Source organism: Dermacentor albipictus, chromosome 4 (genome assembly GCF_038994185.2).
Source record: "Dermacentor albipictus isolate Rhodes 1998 colony chromosome 4, USDA_Dalb.pri_finalv2, whole genome shotgun sequence".
In the NCBI taxonomy this organism is placed as follows: Eukaryota; Metazoa; Arthropoda; class Arachnida; order Ixodida; family Ixodidae; genus Dermacentor; species Dermacentor albipictus.
This window is the reverse complement of record NC_091824.1, coordinates 139,099,913-139,121,530: the sequence shown is the minus strand read 5'-3', so window position 1 is coordinate 139,121,530 and position 21,618 is coordinate 139,099,913. Positions and strand designations below refer to the sequence as shown.

Here is a 21,618-nt window from a genome sequence, read left to right as displayed (position 1 = left end):
TACGTCATTGTCACAGAGCATAATTATTATAAGAAACGCCCAGAATTGAATCGCGAGGATACCATCTGCACGATATTTACCCATTATTTTACTGCATGCGTAAACGCCAAAAATAAAAATGAAGAACTGTTTAACATGCGATATGCGCATTTTTGGTGTTATGTTCTAGGACCCGAATTGACCTTCAAAAAAAAAAGAAAAATAACTCTTAACTCTAACTTAGCAACTATAACTCTGGCAAGCACATGTCGAGCTTGCCAGAGTTGAACCAACCGCCAAAACTTCTGCGTACCGCAACTTGACGTGAGCGCCGCCGCTGCTTCGGAGGCAGCTGCGACAGCGTGCTCTGTTTCCTCTTGGATAGTGACGTATATACGGCGCTCTCAGTGAGTGTGGCAGCGCCAACGGGACAGGACAGCGCTTGGCGTTCAGCGGTTAACATTTCTCGTGCGGCAAAAAAAAAAATCATGTCTTTCAGCGGACGCCTCGCACTGGTGACGGGTGGCGCAAGTGGCATCGGTGCAACCGTCTGCCGAATTCTGGCTGCCGAAGGCGTGACCATGGTGGTCGCCGACAAGCAGCTCGAGGCTGCACGCCAAGTGGCCGAGTCCCTGCCAGGTCAGTGTTGTTTATGCAATTAGGGCTGTCCTGATGTTCTTGGCACGTCTGAGGGCGGTATACTAACATTTCGGGAAAACAGGAATGTGCCCAATTTGCCTATATGCTGGGCGAAGATATTGCAGCGGGAGATCTTAAGAGCGCCAAAAAGTTCGGGACACCTTCCACGTTTTTCTTTCCTTCACAACTTAATTACTTCGTATGCTTAATGATGGGTCACATAAATCGTGAGAATGCAGGTGTGTTAACTAGCGCTTTTACCATTAGAGAACGCATGTTCGTTCCCTTTGCATTGTGCGATGGTCAAAATTACGCTTTTTATTTGTCCGCAAAAGTGGTCGCTTCACTAGTGTCCTACGCTCTTGGACATTAAACGTGTAAACAATGAGTGCGACCGTTTACTAGTATGAAAAGCGAACAGAGGAATTTTCCATGTCTGCAGTTCTTATCCGCAAAGCGAGCATATTCATGTCATTGTCCCCGATAAATATTGAATAAAACAATATGATTAAATTGTACTGCTTTTTGAGGTCAACGTGCACCTAGCTACAGCACAGGAAATGCCGTCTACACCAGCTGCGCGATTCGGGTCCTCCGGCGACGATCTGTCGCTCGTTTGAGCGCGCTGGAATCGGCAGGGTGAAGGAGTCGGTCGCTCGAGCGACAACAAAACAGCACAATGCGCCAGTATAGAAGCGCTCGCCAGAAGATATGTTCAGACTGAGCCTGAAGTGAGGTGCGTGATAGCGCGCACACAAGCGCGCGCATGCGCACACCCACCCAGATGCACACACGCATCCACATGCACGCGCACAAGACACGTGCGCGCACATAGAAAGCTACAAGCCGCATTTTCTCGGACAAGCATTCTGGACAAAAAATTGAGTCAGCGGGCACCTCAATTCTAGAACTATGTGTGCCGGACATAATTGCCTGCCTGTGCATCAAGGATACTAATAACTTTTTAGGCCCCTTATTGAGCACTCTGAGCGCTGTCAACTGAGTGATTTCATTTCCGTTCTTTAACGATGCGAAAATAAGTGGGAATATTGATTTCAGAAGAGCTGGTCGTATGCGTAATTATCTACTTTCCGTTCAGGCTTCGCGCTTCCTTGTTCCTGAGCTTTTGATTTCATAAAAAAAACGAAACACCGGCACGTTTCTCCTGGCCGCTAGGCCTTGTATACCACGCTATGGAGGATAGATGGAGGTGCACGCACGCCTCTCGAATGGAAGCGGAACGAGTCTTGAGTAGAGAATCAGAACACATCAGCTGGAGGTACTAGCAAGTGAACCAGTCGACGACGCATTGCCAGATGTGCTCCAGTGTGGTTTATTGCAACATATACGCATAAGGAATCGACGTTGGGCTAGTTGGCGTTCCACTTGGAAGCGGGAACAGCGCGTAAGGCGAGGGCAGGGAATGAAACAACACATGCGATGGCTAACGATGTTTGTCTTCATTGCAAGAAGGCAATTTATAGAACTAGGACAAACACCCCCCTCACCCCCCACCCCGGATGCGCCAAGCATATGATCAAAGATTTAAAAAAATGATAGATAAAAAGGTTTATGCAGAAGGGCGAATCATCGAAATTAAAATAAGTGGTTTTCCCTCAGGAACGGTTTACAGTGCACTTTTTAAGAATGCGAATGCAGCATACACGCACCGAATATTTTAGCTTTTCTTTCCGATTCCAGCACTCTGTCTCTGTAAGACCATGGAACGTTGTACAGTGGATGTCATTCAATGAATAAAATATTTTTTTTAAATCGCTCGCAAATATAGAATAGCAGGTGATCTGACAACGCTGGGGCAGCGCTCAGTCTGAACATTCAAGACGCTGGCAAACTGTGAACCATTCTTGCCACGCAGAAAGCTTCTAGAACTCTATTGACATCCCTACGCTAAACCTCACACGGCTAACATACAATCGTCGCTGCAGTGCTATCGACGTAAATACGGGGTCAGTCGTAACGCGTATTCGGAGTTATCAACGGCACCTCCGCCACTGAGTCTCGTTAGATCTTGTCCCCGGTTGAACAATAATGATTTAGCCAACAAAATATGCTATGCACGGTCGTTGAATGCATTCGCAGCTTTCCTACGACAAAAAGTGGGAGCACAGGATTTGTAGTACTGGACCTCTAAAACGGGACAAACCGGCAGAATAGCTTGTAACAGGCTCGCACGGAAGGCACATCTCACTATGTCGGCTTCGACAACGCAGGCGACGCCAAGCACCAAGCGATCTACGTGGATGTCGGCGACACGTCATCGGTGGAGCATCTATTCAAGTGCATCAGGGACTCGTATTCTCAGCCGCTCAGCATAGTCGTCAACTGCGCCGGCATTCTCCCGATGGCGCCTCTCGTCGACACCTCTGACGAACTCTTCGACAACGTCATCAGAGTCAACTTGAAGGTAAGGTGACAGGGCTTAGGCCGTGCCGCGAAAGCGCATAACTTGCTCGTTTGTTCTCGGGTCACAAAGCTCGAAGATTTAATGCGATAGCTTTACAGAGGATACCTACAGGCCTTCCTTGATCGGGTCGACACGAAAGAAAGCGGGCCGACTGCGGAAGAAGTGTAACTTCTTCCGTCAATATACCGATCCTGATCACTGCCAAAAGGCGAACATTGCGTGATATATGCAATCAAAAAAAAGGCTTCATCATGGTTTGCAAATCAAGCCGATCCCTGAGGCAGTGTAGTCAAAAGAGCGCGTGGGTCGATACTGATAATGCAATTGCATTATTGCTACTGAAGTGCGGCATAAAGGCCCGTGAGTATATTCTGAAGAAGTACCAATTCAAAGAACTACTTCTTTCTTCCACATTCACTAAAGAGTACCAACCGTGTACACTTGCCACATATTGTGTGGCCAGAAAAATGCATCAAACTTCATCCACCTTATGCAGCGGTGCTTCGAGCAGGCGATATCAGTCGCGCGCGCCCATCGTTTACCACATTACTAAGGTGTCTAATCGAAAAGCTTCGTCCATTTCTCATGTAGCTACTTTTGCGGCCCAGGCATTCCTGCATGTAGTTAGCTTCTTTCATTTCCTGTTATTTCGACAGAAATTAAGAAGCTTAAGTAAAGGTATCTATTGTTGCATGACTATACTCATATCCCTTCATTGAACATCATTGCCATAAGTGTTGCTATTTATCACGTTGATAACTTAGAAAGAAAAAGATAATGCAGATCCAGGGCACTTTGGTAATCGGCCTAGCGAAGCATGGTTTGGTCCCAACAATGTCTCTAAACTTTCCGCTATTTGTTGTAATCGACGAAAGCCATAGCGCTAAGCAAAGGACGAGCACACAATGTGACAGAGGACGACAAGCGCTAACTTCCGTGATGGATGCAAAAGGCTTAGCGCATTAGAAACAGGACAAAAGAACACTGACGACGCACACGTATGGCTCTAACTTTCAACGTTCTTTGGTCTTGTATATTCGATGGGGGCGAAATGCGAAAACACCCGTGTGCTTAGATTTAGGTGCACGTTAAAGAACCCCAGGTGGTCAAAATTTCCGGAGTCCTCCACTACGGCGTGCCTCATAATCAGAAAGTGGTTTTGGCACGTAAAACCCCAAATATTATTATTATTTGGTCTTGTATATGAGACGCTACGCATTTTGCCTCCATCGTGATATGCCAACAAGCACAACGTGCAACTTTAGCTAACTTCTCACTGACCTTTATTGTTCTGGACCCCGGAAATAAGTAGATGAACGAAAAGCACGTGATTAACAAGAGATGAAGCTAATAAAAAACAAGCAAAGGCCATACTATCCCTAGGTGCGCGCGTAAGCACCTCTAAGAAAGCTGACTTCTTTGCCAAAAAGAGACGCAGACCGGTTGCTCACAGATAAGCGAGCGTTTCCCACCGGTTGAAAAAGATCGGACGACAAGCTGGCAGTCGGGAGGAGTTTTATGCCCGTTTAAAATTAGTTAACGTCGTAAAACTAACCAGTCTTCTAAAGAAACCACGGGATATTTGCAATGGTAAGCACAAGACGAGCTTTGTGGAGTCTGCGCGGGGTTGGTTTGTAATGTACCTCTGTCATGCGGCGCATTTTACTTGAGTAAGACCGGGAGATGTCTGAACGCCCGCCTACGAAAAAACGCGAATAATGTGATCAATGGCAAAGATGGTTTTTTTACACAACAATGCAGCTCACGCAAATGTACACCCGTGAGCAAAAGTATAGGGACCAGGGATTGCTAGATAAAGCCGTTTCTTTTTCCTCTGCCTGTGAATACATCTTGAAATTGAGGACTGCAGTCCAAACTTGACATTGTGAACTTTCTTGTGGACTCGTCAATTTCAGTTTATGCATGTCAATTACAAAGAACTTTAGTTTTATCCGCGACCCTGTGGTCCGTGTACTTTTGCTCACGAGAGTTTTGAACACATGCGAGTATTGTATAAACACTCGGACAACTGCACTCGCATCATCGTTGAAGCTGCTCAGATGACACGCGAGCATGGCTTATCTGTGAGCAAGTCGTCTGTGTCTCTTTCTGGCAAAAAAAATCAGCTTTCTGGGAGTTGCCGACGCGCGCACCTAGTGATAGTACGGCTTTTGCTTGTTTTATTGCGATAGCAATTATATAGACACTAGGCGTATTTCTGCCGCGCCGTCACCGTGAGGTTCCACATAAATTCCAAGGGCGATAAAATCATGGCGGTATGCTGTATGTGCGAGTGAAAGCATGCGAGGGTGAGTCGGCGACCGCGGCTCAATCTCGCGCACACAAGCGAGGAAAGCGGAGAGGAAGTGCGCGTTCTTTCGTTGCGCGCAAGGCTCAAGGGGAAGGGGGGGGGGGGGGGCGTCCTACTCCGGGCCGCTGTATCTTAAATGCCATCCGCGACGGAGACAGAGTCCGCCCATGCGCTGTATTTTCGTAGCTTAGTTCGAGTTTATGCGAGACGCAGCACGATGGTCAATTCGCTCGCTGCTGCTGCCGCGCTAGTTCCCACCAGAGTTCTGACAGCGAGTTTCCGCGGTCATCGAGTGAGATGTGTTTATGTTTGCTTGTTCGCGCGTTACACCATGCTTGTTAATTTACTTAGTATATTTATGTTTACAATATGTTTTAAGGTCGATAAAACTACTATGCTTACTTCGTATAGCTGTTCATTAATTTGCGATAGCAATCGATGCTTCAGCTTTCGGGTGAAACTGCGACTTTCTTAGCTTTATCTCTTGTTAATCACGTGTTATTCGTTCGTCCGCTTATTTCCGTGTTCTGGCATAATAAATCTCAGTTGGAAGTGGACGCTTTTCGTCGTCTGCCCGTTGTGTACTTGTTCTTTGCTGAGCGCTATAGCTCTTGCCGATTATGACATACCAACTTGCCAAAAATGGTACCCCTTTAAGTTATTTGTCGCTTTCCTAACACATGTGAGTGTTTTACCCGCAAGAGTAACTGGCCAGCTCTTCGAATTGGAGAGTATATGTTTGAAGCCGCGAAGCAAGCGAACGAGGAAGGCGCTGGAGGTGAAGAAAATCGCGTGCCGGGAAAAGTATACGAAGTAGCGCGAGGATGGATGTTTGGATGTTGTGAACGTCCCTTTTGGAACGGGGCCGTGGGTTGCGGCATTAAGCTCTTGCTATCATGCTGCCTAGCGAAGTGGGGCAAGGACAAACGAAAGGAAGCGTCGCGGAGGACAAAGGTAGGCAGAGGCGCACCGGGTTGACCTCCTCTGGCAGCTGCTACAGGTATTGCTTGCGATACAGACGTACTGGTATAACATCGTCCTTGCGCGCCGCACAATGTGTGTGCGAGTGAAAGCGTGTAACGGCGAGACGACGTTGGCGGCTAAACCTCGCGCGCGCATGGGAGGAAGCGCGCTGTATTCCGTCGCGCGCGTGGCACCTGGGGAGGCGAGGGAAACGAGGCGCAGTACTTCAGCGGCACGCGGTCGCACGGGCTTTATCTATACAGCGATCTGCTTTGGGGCTAAAGTTTATGTCGGCCGACGGCTCGTAGCTTTGCGTGCGCTGCGTTCTGACCCCTCAGTTTGCGTTGGAGCATCATTTCACTCGCTGCATGCTGCAGCCGGGATTTGTCTAGCCAGCGTTTTGGGAGTGAGTGTCCGCGGACATAGAGTGTGAAGTGTTCATGTTCGCCTGTGCGAGATAACACCGTGCTAGTCATATTAGTTAGTAAGCGAATATTCCGGCGTATTTCTACTCCGGCGGCTGCTGCGCATGGTGCGGCCGCGCGAGCCCTGTCTTGCATACGATCTGCGATGCGGACAGTGTAGGCGTCTAGGCCCACCGAGGGCCATAACGTCACGTGCGCAATAGCGCCCATACGCTTGCGCCTCAGCCACGTTCACAATGTGAAACGCCACTGCCACTTTTAAATACCTCAAAGTTCTAGCAGCAACAAACGAAGTGCTTAAGGTTAGAAGGAACTATGAGCCATTGAAATATCCATCCCAATGTGCTAATTATTTCGTTTCCACCAGGGGCCGCCACGGGCAACTGTATGACGGGCATAGGCGGAAAGTTTTCATTTTTCCGGGGGTGGGGGAGGGGGTGGCGCTGGGGCCCGACCAAGTTTCTGAACCTCACCCATAAACATCACTATATATACATATATATATATATATATATATATATATATATATATATATTATGGGGTTTTACATGCCACAACCACTTTCTGACCGTGAGGCACGCCGTAGTGGAGGACTCCGGAAATTTCGACCACCTGGGGTTCTCTAACGTGCACCTAAATCTAGGTGCATGAGTGTTTTCGCATTTCGCCCCCATCGAAATGCGGCCGCCGTGGCCGGGATTCAATCCCGCGACCTCGTGCTCAGCAGCCTAACACCATAGCCACTGAGCAACCACGGCGAGTTACATATATATATATATATATATATACATATAAACGAGAAGAAAGGGGGTTAACCGAGGGACCCGATATTTATTAGTCATATAATCAGAAGCCAACAAACACTGACACCAAGTACAACATAGGGGAAATTGCATGTGCTTAATAAATGAAATAAAGTAGTGATAAATTAATGGAAATTAAAGTGGATGAAAAAACAACTTGCCGCAGGTGGGAACCGAACCCACAACCTTCGCATGTCGCGTGCGATGCTCTACCAGTTGAGCTACCACGGCGGCGTTTCCCCATCCACTTTCTTGGGTATATATGTGTACTAGTAGAACCCTGGGAGTGTTAGCCAGCGCCCCCACTCACAGACCTTTGCGGCGGACGTGGAACGTCTTTTTTGCCGCAGGCGTCACGAGAACGTGATCTTTTCGGGTGAAGGCAACTGGTCAATAAACCCACATATGCTACCTGAAGGCATCAATGTTGGGGGCGCTGGCTAACACTCCCAGGGTTCTACTAGTACACATATATACCCAAGAAAGTGGATGGGGAAACGCCGCCGTGGTAGCTCAACTGGTAGAGCATCGCACGCGACATGCGAAGGTTGTGGGTTCGGTTCCCACCTGCGGCAAGTTGTTTTTTCATCCACTTTAATTTCCATTAATTTATCACTACTTTATTTCATTTATTAAGCACATGCAATTTCCCCTATGTTGTACTTGGTGTCAGTGTTTGTTGGCTTCTGATTATATGACTAATAAATATCGGGTCCCTCGGTTAACCCCCTTTCTTCTCGTTTATTACATAACGAGGGTCTCGAATCCGGCAACATTGATGCCTTCAGGTAGCATATGTGGGTTTATTGACCAGTTGCCTTCACCCGAAAAGATCACGTTCTCGTGACGCCTGCGGCAAAAAAGACGTTCCACGTCCGCCGCCAAGGTCTGTGAGTGGGGGCGCTGGCTAACACTCCCAGGGTTCTACTAGTACACATATATACCCAAGAAAGTGGATGGGGAAACGCCGCCGTGGTAGCTCAACTGGTAGAGCATCGCACGCGACATGCGAAGGTTGTGGGTTCGGTTCCCACCTGCGGCAAGTTGTTTTTTCATCCACTTTAATTTCCATTAATTTATCACTACTTTATTTCATTTATTAAGCACATGCAATTTCCCCTATGTTGTACTTGGTGTCAGTGTTTGTTGGCTTCTGATTATGTGACTATATATATATATATATATATATATATATATATATATATATATATATATATATATATATATATATATATATATTGTCACAGACAAAGCCACAAAGGACTTCGGTCGACGCTAGAGATCTCTTTATTGATCGCTGTCCTGGCACCTTCGTCGTTCTCTTCTTCTGCGAGCCACCCAACATGCCTAGCATGTGGCACCGAATTGCACCGTGTGGCTGTCAGCTGTGTCGAGGTCGTGGCATTACCCCCCTCCCTAGGAGCATCGTCTCGATGCGGAACATTGATGCACTGGAGATTGCCACGGGGATACTGTTAAGAGAGACGCAGATGGTGAGAGAGGTGCGGAGCTTTGCGTTCAGCGGCTGTTGTATAACTTCAGTCGAGAGACGTGAACGACATCGGACAGGGGTGGGCGTCGGGGACGGTGCGTGGTGCCTTCTTCAGGAATCACTTCGTATGTGACGTCGCCGAGTCGTTGAACGATCCTGTAAGGTCCAAAGTAGCGGCGCAAAAGCTTCTCCGACCGACCACGCTGGCGGATCGGTGTCCACACCCATACTCTGTCACCGGGTTGATAAGTGACGTCGCGGTGACGAAGATTGTAGCGGTCGGCGTCATTTTGTTGTTGGTAGCGGATACGCATTCGTGCGAGCTGGCGCGCCTCTTCGGCGCATCGAGCAAATTTGGCAGCATCAGTGACAACATTAGAGCAGTAGGTGGGTAAGAGCATTGCGTCCAACGTTGTGACAGCTTCCCGGCCGTGCACCAAGCGAATATATCGCTTGGTGCACTGTATGGTGCTTGGTGGGCTGTATGATATCGTCGGTAAGCATTTGTTGGACTTGATTTCGAATGGCGTCTTGCTCTTTACGAGAAACACGGTAGGCACGTTGGCGCACAGGTCTGTCATTGGGATGTGTAATAATTCTGTGTTTCGCAATAGGCGTTTGGTTGACCTTCGATGTTGAAGCGAAACAGTCCGCAAAAGACTGTAAAAGGCTCCAAATGCTAGCCTGTTGTTCAACTGATAATTTAGAATTCACATCAATATTGTTGTTGGCTGGTACGTCACAGTTAGAATCTTCATCAGTGTGTCCTACAGTTAAACAAGCGGGAAAGTCACTGACTGCTCCAAATAGGCAATGGCAGTTCGTGGGGCGAAGTGCTGGTATTCACGACTGAAATTGGTCACTAAAATCTGAGCAGTCCGTGACGACAGCTGCAAGATGCCGCGGGCTACGCAAACCTGTCGCGCCAACAAGACTGACAGATTGCCTTCAGCGATTCCGAGACGGGGGGGATCATCGTCTGTTTCTACGGTGATCAACGCAGTACTCCTGGGTGGTAAAGTAGTACAGTCACCCGAAACGCGTAACACCGTGGACTGTGGGTGGTAGTCGCCCGAATGAGTTGCGTGTTCGCTGGAAAAAGTGACAAGTAACTCGCGAAGGTTGATGATTGCGCCGTACTCCCGAAGAAAGTCCATGCCGAGTATGACCTGCCTGGAGCACTCTGCCAGTATAATAAATGAACCGACAAATGTGGCCTCACGAATTTGTATCCTCGCAGTGCATTTGCCGATCGGCGTGAGAACATGACCGCCGGCTGTACGGAGTTTAAGTCCTGGCCATGGTGTCGTCACCTTGCGAAGTGTAGTAACCAGTTGTCCGCTTATGACAGAATAATCGGCACCAGTATCGACAAGAGCGGTTACCGGGTGGTTATCTACAGAAACAAGTATGTCGGCTGAAACAGGTTCACGGTTTTCGCAGGAAGGTGTCGAAGGTACGCAGTCGTCGTTGTCGTCATCGTTATCGTCGTCGTCGTCGACGCCGTCGTCGTCGACGCCGTCGTCGGGGGGTCGCAGCGGAGGATCTTTCGAAGTGCGTTGGACAGCGGCCCCACCCCCAGAGGTCGCTGTTCTTAGTTTCCCCGACTTGGGCTCGTGGCCCGGTTGCCCACGGAAGCGGAGAACGTAGTGTAGCGGCTAGGTGACGCCGATCGTCGAGGAGGTGGTGATCGTGACTGGCGCCTCTGCGGAGACGGAGATCGGGTCGTTGGCAGGGACTGTTCAACCGGTGGAAACTGCGCGTACGGCAACGAAGGTTGACTGGCCAGATATTGCTGGATTTCTCTCGGGCGCTCTCCCTCACGTGGGCGACGAGCGCCGGGGTGATAGCCCTGGAGTCCTATTCTTCGGTAGTAGCAGGCACGGTACAAGTGGCCCGCTTCGCCACAGTGGAAGCAGAGTGGCTGATAGTCCGGTGTGCGCCACACGTCTGACTTTCGCGTATTGATTCGGGGGCTCGTGGACCCGTATATATTTGTACGTGAAGCTTGGCCCTGGAAGTGGCACAGCGGTTCTTCAGAAGAAGGCGGGTTACGGTGGTTCCCGGGTTGCGATGGTAGCCTCACTGCTTGTGCATAAGTCAGTACGGGGGCGGCTTCAGGCCTGGTTTGCACGAATGGCTGTGCCGCCTGGCGGACTTCTTCGCGGACGATATCTGTGAGGGACGTTACGGTCGGTTGAAATCTTGCTCCCTGTAGTCGATCGAGCTCCTCACGCACGACACTACGCACAAGCTCTCGAAGCGCATTGGTGTCATAGGGCAACGAGAGAGAAGACGCTGATCCCAGGCTGATTTGGCGATCGTAGGCTGAGGAACGTTGCTGAAGGGCTCGCTCCATTGTCGTAGCCTCACTGACGAACTCAGCTACTGTACCTGGAGGCCTTCGCATCAGTCCAGCAAACAGCTGTTCTTTCACTGCACGCATCAGCAGGCGTACTTTCTTCGCTTCTGTCATGCCAGGGTCAGCACGCTTGAAAAGCCGCGACATGTCCTCGACGAACATGGCGACGCTTTCGTTCGGCCTTTGAACCCTGTTCTGAAGGGCTTGCTCTGCTCGTTCTTTTCTTGCGGGGCTGCTGTACGTATCGCATATCTGCTGCTGAAATTCTTGCCAGGTGGTAATGGATGGCTCGTGGTTAGCGAACCATGTTCGGGCAGAGTCCTCTAGGGCGAAGTACACGTTCCGTAACTTTTTCTGCTCGTCCCAATAATTGACGTCAGCCACACGATCAAAGTCGTCAAGCCAGTCTTCCACGTCCTCAAAAGGCTCACCATGGAACGGCCGCGGCCAGCGTGGGGTGTGGAGAACCAGCGACGCAGGAGGCTGTCCCGTACCGTACGTCTCCTGTGTCTGGCTTGCGGTTGTGGTGGACATCCTCGGCAGATCTTGCAGGCCGTATTCCGGAGGCAGTCTTTGAAGCCGTCGGCTTTTGCGTAGGTTGTCCACTTCCAGTTCCTGGGGGTCAGAGTACATAGACGCGTACCCAGCACCTCCACCAGTTTGTCACAGACAAAGCCACAAAGGACTTCGGTCGACGCTAGAGATCTCTTTATTGATCGCTGTCCTGGCACCTTCGTCGTTCTCTTCTTCTGCGAGCCACCCAACATGCCTAGCATGTGGCACCGAATTGCACCGTGTGGCTGTCAGCTGTGTCGAGGTCGTGGCAATATATATATATATATATATGCGTGACCTTTACCTTTAATACCTTACCATTAATAACAGCTGCCCTTGAAGAGACTCCACGTGACCTCGAAGACTTGTTCACTGAAATGGCGGCCTTAAATGTGTGTAGTTACAGGACCTCATAATAGGAGACTGTTCAATTTCACATCCTTATCCCCTCACACCGCCAAGAAACTGGCGTCTCTTAGATGAGCCACACGACAAGCGAACGTTAGGAAGATATATGCGTTTTGTGCGTATATTAAGATAAAAGCCATGTAATACCCTCTGAAAGTTTTAATGCTCATAGATGCAATCAATAAATATTTTCCTGACGAAGGTCATCTGAGAAGATAAGACGTAACGTATCTAAAAATGACACAATACTACGATTTTTGAACACGACTTCTGATAGAATTATTAGAATGAAGCAATGCGACTACATAACGCAATATTTTAATTACTTGTCAAATCATGCCTTGTGCCATTGGTTTCGTTTATTTCCCAGTGGCGGAATAAAGGATTATACGGCAATAAAGTATCAACCACACAAATAAGCAACCGTATTAACAAATAAATCTATGAATAAGAAGACACAGTGATATCTCAAAAGCGCGAAACGTCACGGGAGCAAGTAGGAACCACGTCGATTGAGTTATTGAGCACTTGATAAAGCATATGACAAAGCAAAATTAATAAGAAAAATGAACAGAAATGACTAAGGAGTTTCATAAAATAGTGCAACCAAACGTCTTTCCGTAACCAAAAGGCCTCACCCTGCTTGCGTTGTTATGTACCCTATTTTCGTTCCTTTGTATAATGTGTTGCGTTGTTTTCCAAGCCAGGTGGTTTTCTTGAAGTTTTCCTTACTTCCCTGAAGCTTCCCTCACTGCCTCCTCGCCTAGTATTAGCACCTGACAGCTTTTGCCAACTGAATACCTCATGTATGCCTTACTCTAGGGTCACTCTCTGGAAAACTGGCGCCCTGGTACAGAACGGGTCAGAGCTATGCGATAGCTCCCAACTTCTTTCTTCTATCAAGACCTATGGCCACGCAGCGCCCATGAAGTTGCACCCCTCCATTAGAACGACAGCGGACAATTTTCCAAACCATTCAGTTACTCCGAGTCAGATTTGGCCAGTTACACCAAATCAGACAGTTAAGAGCGCGTTTTCTCCTAGTTTGTAGTGACTTCGCTTGGCTGTCCGTGAGCGTGAAGAGTACTACATAACGCGGGACACGCGCTTTATTTTGGAGGTAATATGTGCCGGGTTCGAGCTTGCAATCCAAGATAGCTGGTCCCTTCGCGTGCGCTCTCCCCCCGCACGCCTAGCGTAGAACATAGCAGACCGCGCTTCGAACTGGGCCGAGTCGCGTCAGCGGAGCTATTTCTTTAGTCTCGGAGGCAATCGGCTGCCGTGCTTAAGGGTCATCTGGGCGGGGTTTCTCCTGCCTTTTTAAGCATACAGTTTCATATAATAATTGCTACAGGAAACTCTGGCGCTAGTGTCTACGGGAGCAGCAATGAGAGCGGTTGAGCCTGCATGGGCATTGCGGGAAGTATGTGTATATGCCAAAACTTCATTCATCTAGCTTCAGACCGCTTCCCGACTTTGCGAACTCGTCATTTTCAACATTGCACTGCGAAATAAGTAAAGAATAAACAGTATTAAAATTGTCCGAGGGCAGGATTCGAGCACAGGACCTCTAGCACAGACGCCCGATATTGAAACCATCACGCCACGGACAAATCCATCGACAAGTGGAACATTCTTACGAATTTCTCGCGGGTAGACGGGGACTGACGGAAACATACCCAAACCCCCTACTTCTTCACAAGATGTACCCCGAAATTCAGACAACAAATGCATGTGCACTATGCAATGACTTAGCGAACTTACCTCACATGCCCTGGCGATGTCCCGCATTAGGCGGCGATGAAAGCAACACTTCTTCACGCTGGGATGCAGTCCTACACAGCTTCGACCTCGAAGAACAGTTATGGGCTGTCCAACGGGCCCGCGACGCGGCGGAGAGGCTTGGTCTCTCTGTGCCGACGTGGGAGCGGCCCACTGCGCGCTAGAGCGCGCCCTAAAGGACCCTCATAAAGTTTTTCATCCATCCATCCATCCATCCAAGTCAGCGCGTTGAGACGCTTCGCGCGTTTAGAGTGGCCACCTCGACAGGCTGAAACGTTGTAGTTCGTAGCTATTGTGCGTGTTTGCAGCGTCTTCTGCACTAGAAAAGCATCTATTGTTCTGAAATTTACGACAATGAAGGCACACAAAGCGTAATGAACGAATCCAGAGGAACGTCGGAATCCACCAGCACGAATGTGAGACAAATCCACGTACTTCCCATCATCCCCAAGGTGGCTAAACAATTGCAGCGCCAGCATTCCCTCTAGCGTATTGTAGGAAACTGTGTCCTCAAGCTGTACCCGACAACAGTAGAGACGCGCGAAAGTGCGCTGCGTGCGAAAATTCCCTGTTGAGCGTGAGCGAAATAAGCGCATCGAACGCGATTGCTCCTCGGTTGGATATCTGTTTGATATTGGCTGTCAAGTTGGGCGTGTGGCACTACAAGAGTGCAGCCCTTGCGCGCATTTATACAGCAACAATTTTCCTTCGTGTAATTGTCTTATCCTGCGCTATCACTAATACTGATTCGCCTGTCCTGCGAAACTGCGGCCTCGCTCTTCCGAGTATAAGCGAGTCCGAGCATACCGAAGCCGAGGATAAGCGCTCCTGCGCATGACTGCTATTGATTTTGATTTCGAGGGAATCCGGCTTGCCCACAGTTCAGTTACTGATAGAACTATATATATGGAAGTGACAATGTTTCCATCCCTAATAAATGTCGTAAAATAATAGCAGAGTTTTTTTTTTGCATAAGTCGTTAGCACTGCCTACTGCACAGAGAAGCAATACTGAGCGACATATCATTCACGTGCATTTCACACGTTGTTGATAAAAGACTACAAAATGAGGTCACGGAGGTTTACAGTTTTTTTTTTCATATAAGAAAAGCCCGCAAAGCAATTTAACCCTTTGAGGGTCGATTTTTTTTCGCCATATGCGACCACCCAGGGTCGATTTTTTATGCGAAGCATATTACGAGGGCTCAACCCAGCTCCTCAGGCGCGGCGGTGACCATGAAATCACGTGACACCGTGACGTCACGACAGAGGAGAAGTGGCTTTGGCTCAACTCTTGCAAGACGGGCTGGGTGGGAATCGAACCAGGGTCTCCGGAGTGTGGGACGGAGACGCTACCACTGAGCCACGAGTACAACGCTTCAAAGCGGTACAAAAGCGCCTCTAGTGAATGCGGTGTTGCCTTAGAAACGCGCTGTTTCTAAGGCGTGCGTCTCTTGCTCAGGCGCACATTTCGTTGCCGCGCCGAACGCTGCTTTGCTCGACGCTCACCGCGTCCAATGCGGGGCGCGTAGTCGCTGCCCTGTAGCCCATTGTCTTACACCCCTTGGCGGGTCGACGGGAACGCTGTCGCGTTCCACTCTTGAAGGCGAAGAAGTAATGCATGAGTTGTTTCTTCGTCTAGCCGAACCAAATATAGCCAAGCAACAGCAGTTCACCAGGCTAAACAGTGGTTCAACAACTAAAATAAAGGCTAGTATGCTTCGCATCCTGGGCTTAACCTTACCTAAGCCACAGCCATTTTTTTTATTGCACATTTAAATTCTCCAGAGGGACCTATTGCGAAAAAAATTTACCGTAATTTTTCTAGGGTGACCGTATAGTGAGAAAAAATGTTTTCCATTGGCATATATGTACTGTTTATTCATGAAAAACAACAAAAAATAGCAAATAAAGTTATAAGAATTAAAAAAAATTGGCGCATTGTTATATACAATGTCCACACGAGAAAAATTTTCAAGAAGAATGCGCACACGAAAATTTTTCGCAAGTCTCAAATGTTCGTCTTGCACTAAAATTTCTTCACCGTGTGGTAGTCCTTGAAGCATGGCTCCACACAGAGCGGTTTGTTGCACTCAGCTCATATGTACCTCGTGTCCTTGCGATATTTTTGCTGCCGAGTGGTGTTGGCGCATACGTGGCACCTCCTCTGGGTACTGCTTCCCTGAGCAGCCGTGGGAGGAAAGTTGTGAATAAAGTGCCAAAAAAAATGGCTGTGGCTTAGGTAAGGTTAAGCCCAGGATGCGAAGCATACTAGCCTTTATTTTAGTTGTTGAACCACTGTTTAGCCTGGTGAACTGCTGTTGCTTGGCTATATTTGGTTCGGCTAGACGAAGAAACAACTCATGCATTACTTCTTCGCCTTCAAGAGTGGAACGCGACAGCGTTCCCGTCGACCCGCCAACGGGTGTAAGACAATGGGCTACAGGGCAGCGACTACGCGCCCCGCATTGGACGCGGTGAGCGTCGAGCAAAGCAGCGTTCGGCGCGGCAACGAAATGTGCGCCTGAGCAAGAGACGCACGCCTTAGAAACAGCGCGTTTCTAAGGCAACACCGCATTCACTAGAGGCGCTTTTGTACCGCTTTGAAGCGTTGTACTCGTGGCTCAGTGGTAGCGTCTCCGTCCCACACTCCGGAGACCCTGGTTCGATTCCCACCCAGCCCGTCTTGCAAGAGTTGAGCCAAAGCCACTTCTCCTCTGTCGTGACGTCACGGTGTCACGTGATTTCATGGTCACCGCCGCGCCTGAGGAGCTGGGTTGAGCCCTCGTAATATGCTTCGCATAAAAAGGAAACGCATGCACGGTGGCATCCTTCGTATGCGGACCCCTGTGAGTAACAAATGAGCGAGTAACAGGCGGTCACCCTTTGAGTGATAAGATCGAGATAGCCATCAGTTTTGCGAGCGAAAGAAGCCGAAACCGCATGCGGAACAAAACCAAGACTAACCGCCGCGCGCCCGCGAGGGCGCCAATGCGCAAGTGGTAGCAGACGCTCGGGAGCAAAAAAAGAACGATACAACGAAAACCGAAAGAGAGACGCGAGAAAAAAATTCCCTGTATTCCCACATAGTGGCAGCACATGCCAGGCAAGAAAAGGTTAGGAAATTAGCGCGCGTTTTAAACGTACAGAGGGCGCCGTAAATATACGGCACCGACCATTTTCGGACCTGTTCGCGGCTCCGTACATTGACGGATTCGACCCTCAAAGGGTTAGTGTTTGTGTATGGTATTCACAGTGAAAATTTTTAAAAATGTTGACCTGAAAAAATGCGGAGGAGGTATCCGCCGCTGGTGCTTCTAGTACGCTTGTCTTCTCATTGTCAGGATTTGCAGAAATAAAGCGATAGTATGAATTAAAACCTGTGCACATCGCACCGACAATGATGCAGTAAGCTTTTAGCCACAATAAAATTTTAAGTGAAAAGGTAGGGAACCTCAAATGATGTGGGTAACAGAACTCTGGTAATGACACTTTAGGGGTGGGGGGAGGTGGGCTTCAGCATCGCCTAATAGGGGCAGCCCCCTCGCCCCCCTCCCTGGAAAACTGCGGATGGGGCCAGGGCCCCGGAACCCCCTCGCAGTCGGCGCCTATGATTACGGGCTTGTCGGTGTCAATCACTGTGCCATTTAAAGGGGGCGTTGATACCATACACTCATCAGGAAATGCCGCGCTCGAGCTTTGCCTGCCGTACCTTTATTTTTTGCTGTTCTTTTCGTGTGCGGGCGTGTGTGTGTGCGTGTGTGTGCGTGCGTGCGTGTGTGCGTTCGTGTGTACGTACGTGCGTGCGTGCGTGTGTGTGTGTGCGTACGTGCGTGCGTGTGTGTGTGCGTGCGTGTGTGTGTGTGTGTGCGTGCGTGTGCGCGTGTGTGCGTGTGCGTGTGTGCGTGTGCGTGTGTGCACGCGTTGCTTGCAGGTCCTGCAGGTATGACAAGGGCCACCGCCATAACTCAGAAATACAGCATCCCTTTCTGCCATAAGGAGCATGCAATACCAGGAAACAGTACTTGTTTCCTGTCGCAAAAGTCGGAAGACCTGTTTTTAGTTTTTCTGCCTTGCACTGTGCGCTTTTTTTTATTCTCCGGCACGTAGTGACCTAAACTCGACGTGTCGTGTGCTCCATGATCGCCACGTGACGTATACGCAGCGCGTGCGTAATTTATGCTTCGGCGACCGCTTCCTGAGCGGCTCACTTGTAGAAATCGTCCCTGCCGGCTAGGCAGAGCGCGTTTGCCTGTTTAGTCCTGCTGGTACTGTGACTGGCCATGCAAGACACTGCAAGTTCCTTTTGATGCGAAAGCACCCAACAGCCCATTGAGCGAAAAAGCCAGCGTATATCGTCTGTAGAAGAGAAACGGCCCCTAAAACCCCATTGACATTGGCTGCGCCACCATGGTCACGAGCGCGCCTTGTCGGGGCAGAGCGAGTGAAAAGGCCCCCTGCAACATTGTTGACGCGACAGGTGTTGTATGAGGGGAGAGGGTATGACCGCGACGCCACGTCATCCTCGCTCTCGCAAACCTGTGTTATCAGCGCGTTCCTTGTGCGCGTGAGCTCTCGCCTGCGTTCTAACTGCGCTTTGGTAAGGCCAAATCAAAATTGACCAGGCGCCTCAACGCGCCTTCTTGACCGCGAGGGGTTCCCAACTCGAAGGACCGCTCCGCCACGTTGAACAGGGCATTAATGCTTTCGCATTCACAACTCACAATAAGTTCTTCGGGGTCCTCGGATTTTTTAGACATTTGGTATACACTGCACGGCGGATACAGTGCTCGGATATAGTTCTGTCCAACAACATACTCACAGAGCCATATCAATGAGAGCGTACATCAGGAACTATAACGACAGGCAAGAACCAGACAGTCCCAAAACTGTTCCGAAGAGCAGTTCGAAAGCTTGACTTAGGTGTACGCGGAAAAACTACAGATGATAAAATACAAATAAAGGTGTCCTAGGCGTATTTCATTGTACAGTGCGGCCCACTGTTAAAGCGAACACAGGAGTGTCAATCCCATATGAATATTGCCCTCTACCAAGTGTACAATTACCCCGCTTTGCAGTAGATCACTTCCGGTTGGCGGCGCGTGAAGCTTTCTACACACCGGTGCAGTACATTGACGTAGCTTCAGCGTGAACATGCAGCTGCTATGCCAACAAAATGACAGCCGCACATGACAGTGTTTCCTTTAACAGTGGACCGTACTGTACGTGAGGCCCAGAGCAATATCAGCTTCGAAAAACGACTGAGTAATATGAAGAAAAATAGGTGGGCGGCTTCGGCTAAGGTTTTAGGTACATATATGCAGTAAGAACGTCGACTTACATTGGAGAGAAAAATAACCAGTGAGCTGAATAGTAAATATTGCGTTAACGGTGTAGGTAGTGACAAAGAAAAGGTGGTTAAACGTAAAGTTAGAGTGGCAGAAAAAGCATACTGGAGAGGCGCGTTGGAGAATAAGCCGGCGATGGAGATGTACCAAACAGTGAAAAATGAAATGAATAGATAATTATTTCACGATAATTCAAACAGCAGCGCATTACTGTTTGAAGATAGATTAGTATATCTGAACACGTAGTTATAGGATAAAAATTGCCGATGACGACCCTATAGTGGCATAGCGTGTGTAAATAGTGAAGAAACCACGACACATATTTTGTTATCATGTTGCAGTATACACCCAGATGACAATGAGGATGCGGTAACCGACCCGAGGCCTTGGTATTTAAGGATAATAAACGAAAGGTTAATTAAATTGTGGTGGAGAATAGTAAAAGACCACTTGAGTATTGGTGGCGCAAAAGCAGGGAGCACAAAGGATACATTTCTGGGCAACAAATGTCTATCAGGTTCGATGTTTTGCTATCAAGAACGATGTGTATTTGGAACCAATAATAACACAAAATAAATATAAAAATAAAAAGCTAGATGCCATTACCACTACTCCGTTTCAAGCGGGATGGTCTAATATCCGTACAGCCACCCGTGATACCTAAAGCCTTGATCTTACTGTGGCGTCGTGGTTACTCAGGCTATGTTCGCGAGCCGAGATGATTTATAGAACCGCTTTTAGGTGGCGTTCACTTGTTTCTAAGCGCCAATGCGCATTTCAATTGTCTCAAAGAGCTAAATCTGCCATGAGCTAAAATTGGGAAAGCCTAGAATTTAGTGTGCGTTAGAAGACAGCGCGCGTGGTCATCGTCTAAACGATCACCCGATGTCTTGTCTATTAGTGACAGATCGCCGAGCCGACCTGAGTTTTGTGTCGGCGCTACATCTGTGTTTACAGGGTTACGTAAGCAGCACATAACATTTCAATGTATTCTGCATGCACTGTTCACGCAGGGTACATTCCTGATCAGCAGAGCCGCCGGTTGGGAGATGATACGCTCCGAGAAGGCGTTGCCCGAAGGAGGCGCTGCTATCGTGAACGTGGGCAGCATCTCAGCCAAAAGCGGTGGCTATCTTTGCAGCGCGTACGCCGCTTCCAAAGCCGGAATCGTGGCTCTGACGAAGTCGGCGGCTCAAGAGCTGGCCAGACACGGCATCCGCTGCAACGTGGTGCTTCCCGGTTGGACGGACGCGCCCATGACGGCTCCAGTAGTTGAAAGACACAGAGACATTGCGATATCCCTGACGCCCCTTAAGAGGGCAGCCCAGCCGGAGGAGATCGCCGAAGCCATCAAATTTCTGTGCTCGCCCACCGCCAGCTCATTTGTGACGGGCGCCGCACTAGAAGTGACCGGAGGATTCAGCATGTGAACCTACGATAATTCCACATCAGTGAAGTGAATGTTATCAGCTTGTATACGCAGTTCACTGCAGAACATCCGTCTCCGGTAGTGGCCATTAAAACAGAACTAAGAGCAAAATATAAAGGTTGTCATGCACTGTAGTTTTAGAAAGGAAGCAGGTAAAGAATTATAAAATATTATTTCAAGTCACTTTCTTAGTGTAAGTTTTTTAATGATGTAATAAATTTCCATTGATTGACTGACCGACTGATTTTATTATTGACATCGAGTGTAGTGGGAAAGAGAAAGGAAGAGAAAAGAATTATCTTAGCGATAACCTCTAGTTTGCCACAAAAACTTTCTGTGTTCAAATCCTGCCGTCGGTCATAGTTAATTATGCTATAGATTTCTATATAACTACACATTTTTTTATGCTCCTCTTGGTGTCATTGTTCATTGACCTCTTATAATTTGACTAGTAATAATTGGGCGCCTCGGTTTCCTTTTTTTCTCGTTCATTACATAGTGATGGTCTCGAATCCAGCAGCTTTGATGCCTTCAGCTAGGATGTGTGAGTTTATTAATCAGTTAGCTTAACGCAAAACGTTCACGTACTACGTGACGCCTGCGGCAGATAGGATGTTCGACATCCTATCTAACACTCCCAGCTTTAGCTCTAGTAGACAAAAATAAATGCCCGAGAAAAGCGGATGTGGAACATCCGC

General features: G+C 48.7%; 2 protein-coding genes across 2 annotated transcripts in view; one reads left to right on the top strand and one right to left on the bottom strand.

Annotated features, from left to right (window-relative positions):
• Nucleotides 1-21,618, bottom strand: part of LOC135895775 (sodium-dependent proline transporter-like) — a 38,244-nt gene that overhangs the window by 7,009 nt on the left and 9,617 nt on the right. The window lies entirely within an intron of this gene.
• On the top strand, nt 367-21,151 carry LOC135895772 ((3R)-3-hydroxyacyl-CoA dehydrogenase-like). Its single transcript, XM_065423932.1, has 3 exons — nt 367-618; nt 2,850-3,043; nt 20,505-21,151. Exons 1-3 carry the CDS (start codon nt 468-470, stop codon nt 20,919-20,921), a joined length of 762 nt encoding a protein of 253 aa, XP_065280004.1. The 5' UTR covers nt 367-467; the 3' UTR covers nt 20,922-21,151.

Coding starts and splice junctions, on each gene's coding strand:
- LOC135895772 (XM_065423932.1), top strand. CDS start 468: ATGTCTTTCAGCGGACGCCTCGCACTGGTGACGGGTGGCGCAAGTGGC. Junction 619..2,849: donor AGTGGCCGAGTCCCTGCCAG/GTCAGTGTTGTT, acceptor TCGACAACGCAG/GCGACGCCAAGCACCAAGCG. Junction 3,044..20,504: donor TCATCAGAGTCAACTTGAAG/GTAAGGTGACAG, acceptor CTGTTCACGCAG/GGTACATTCCTGATCAGCAG.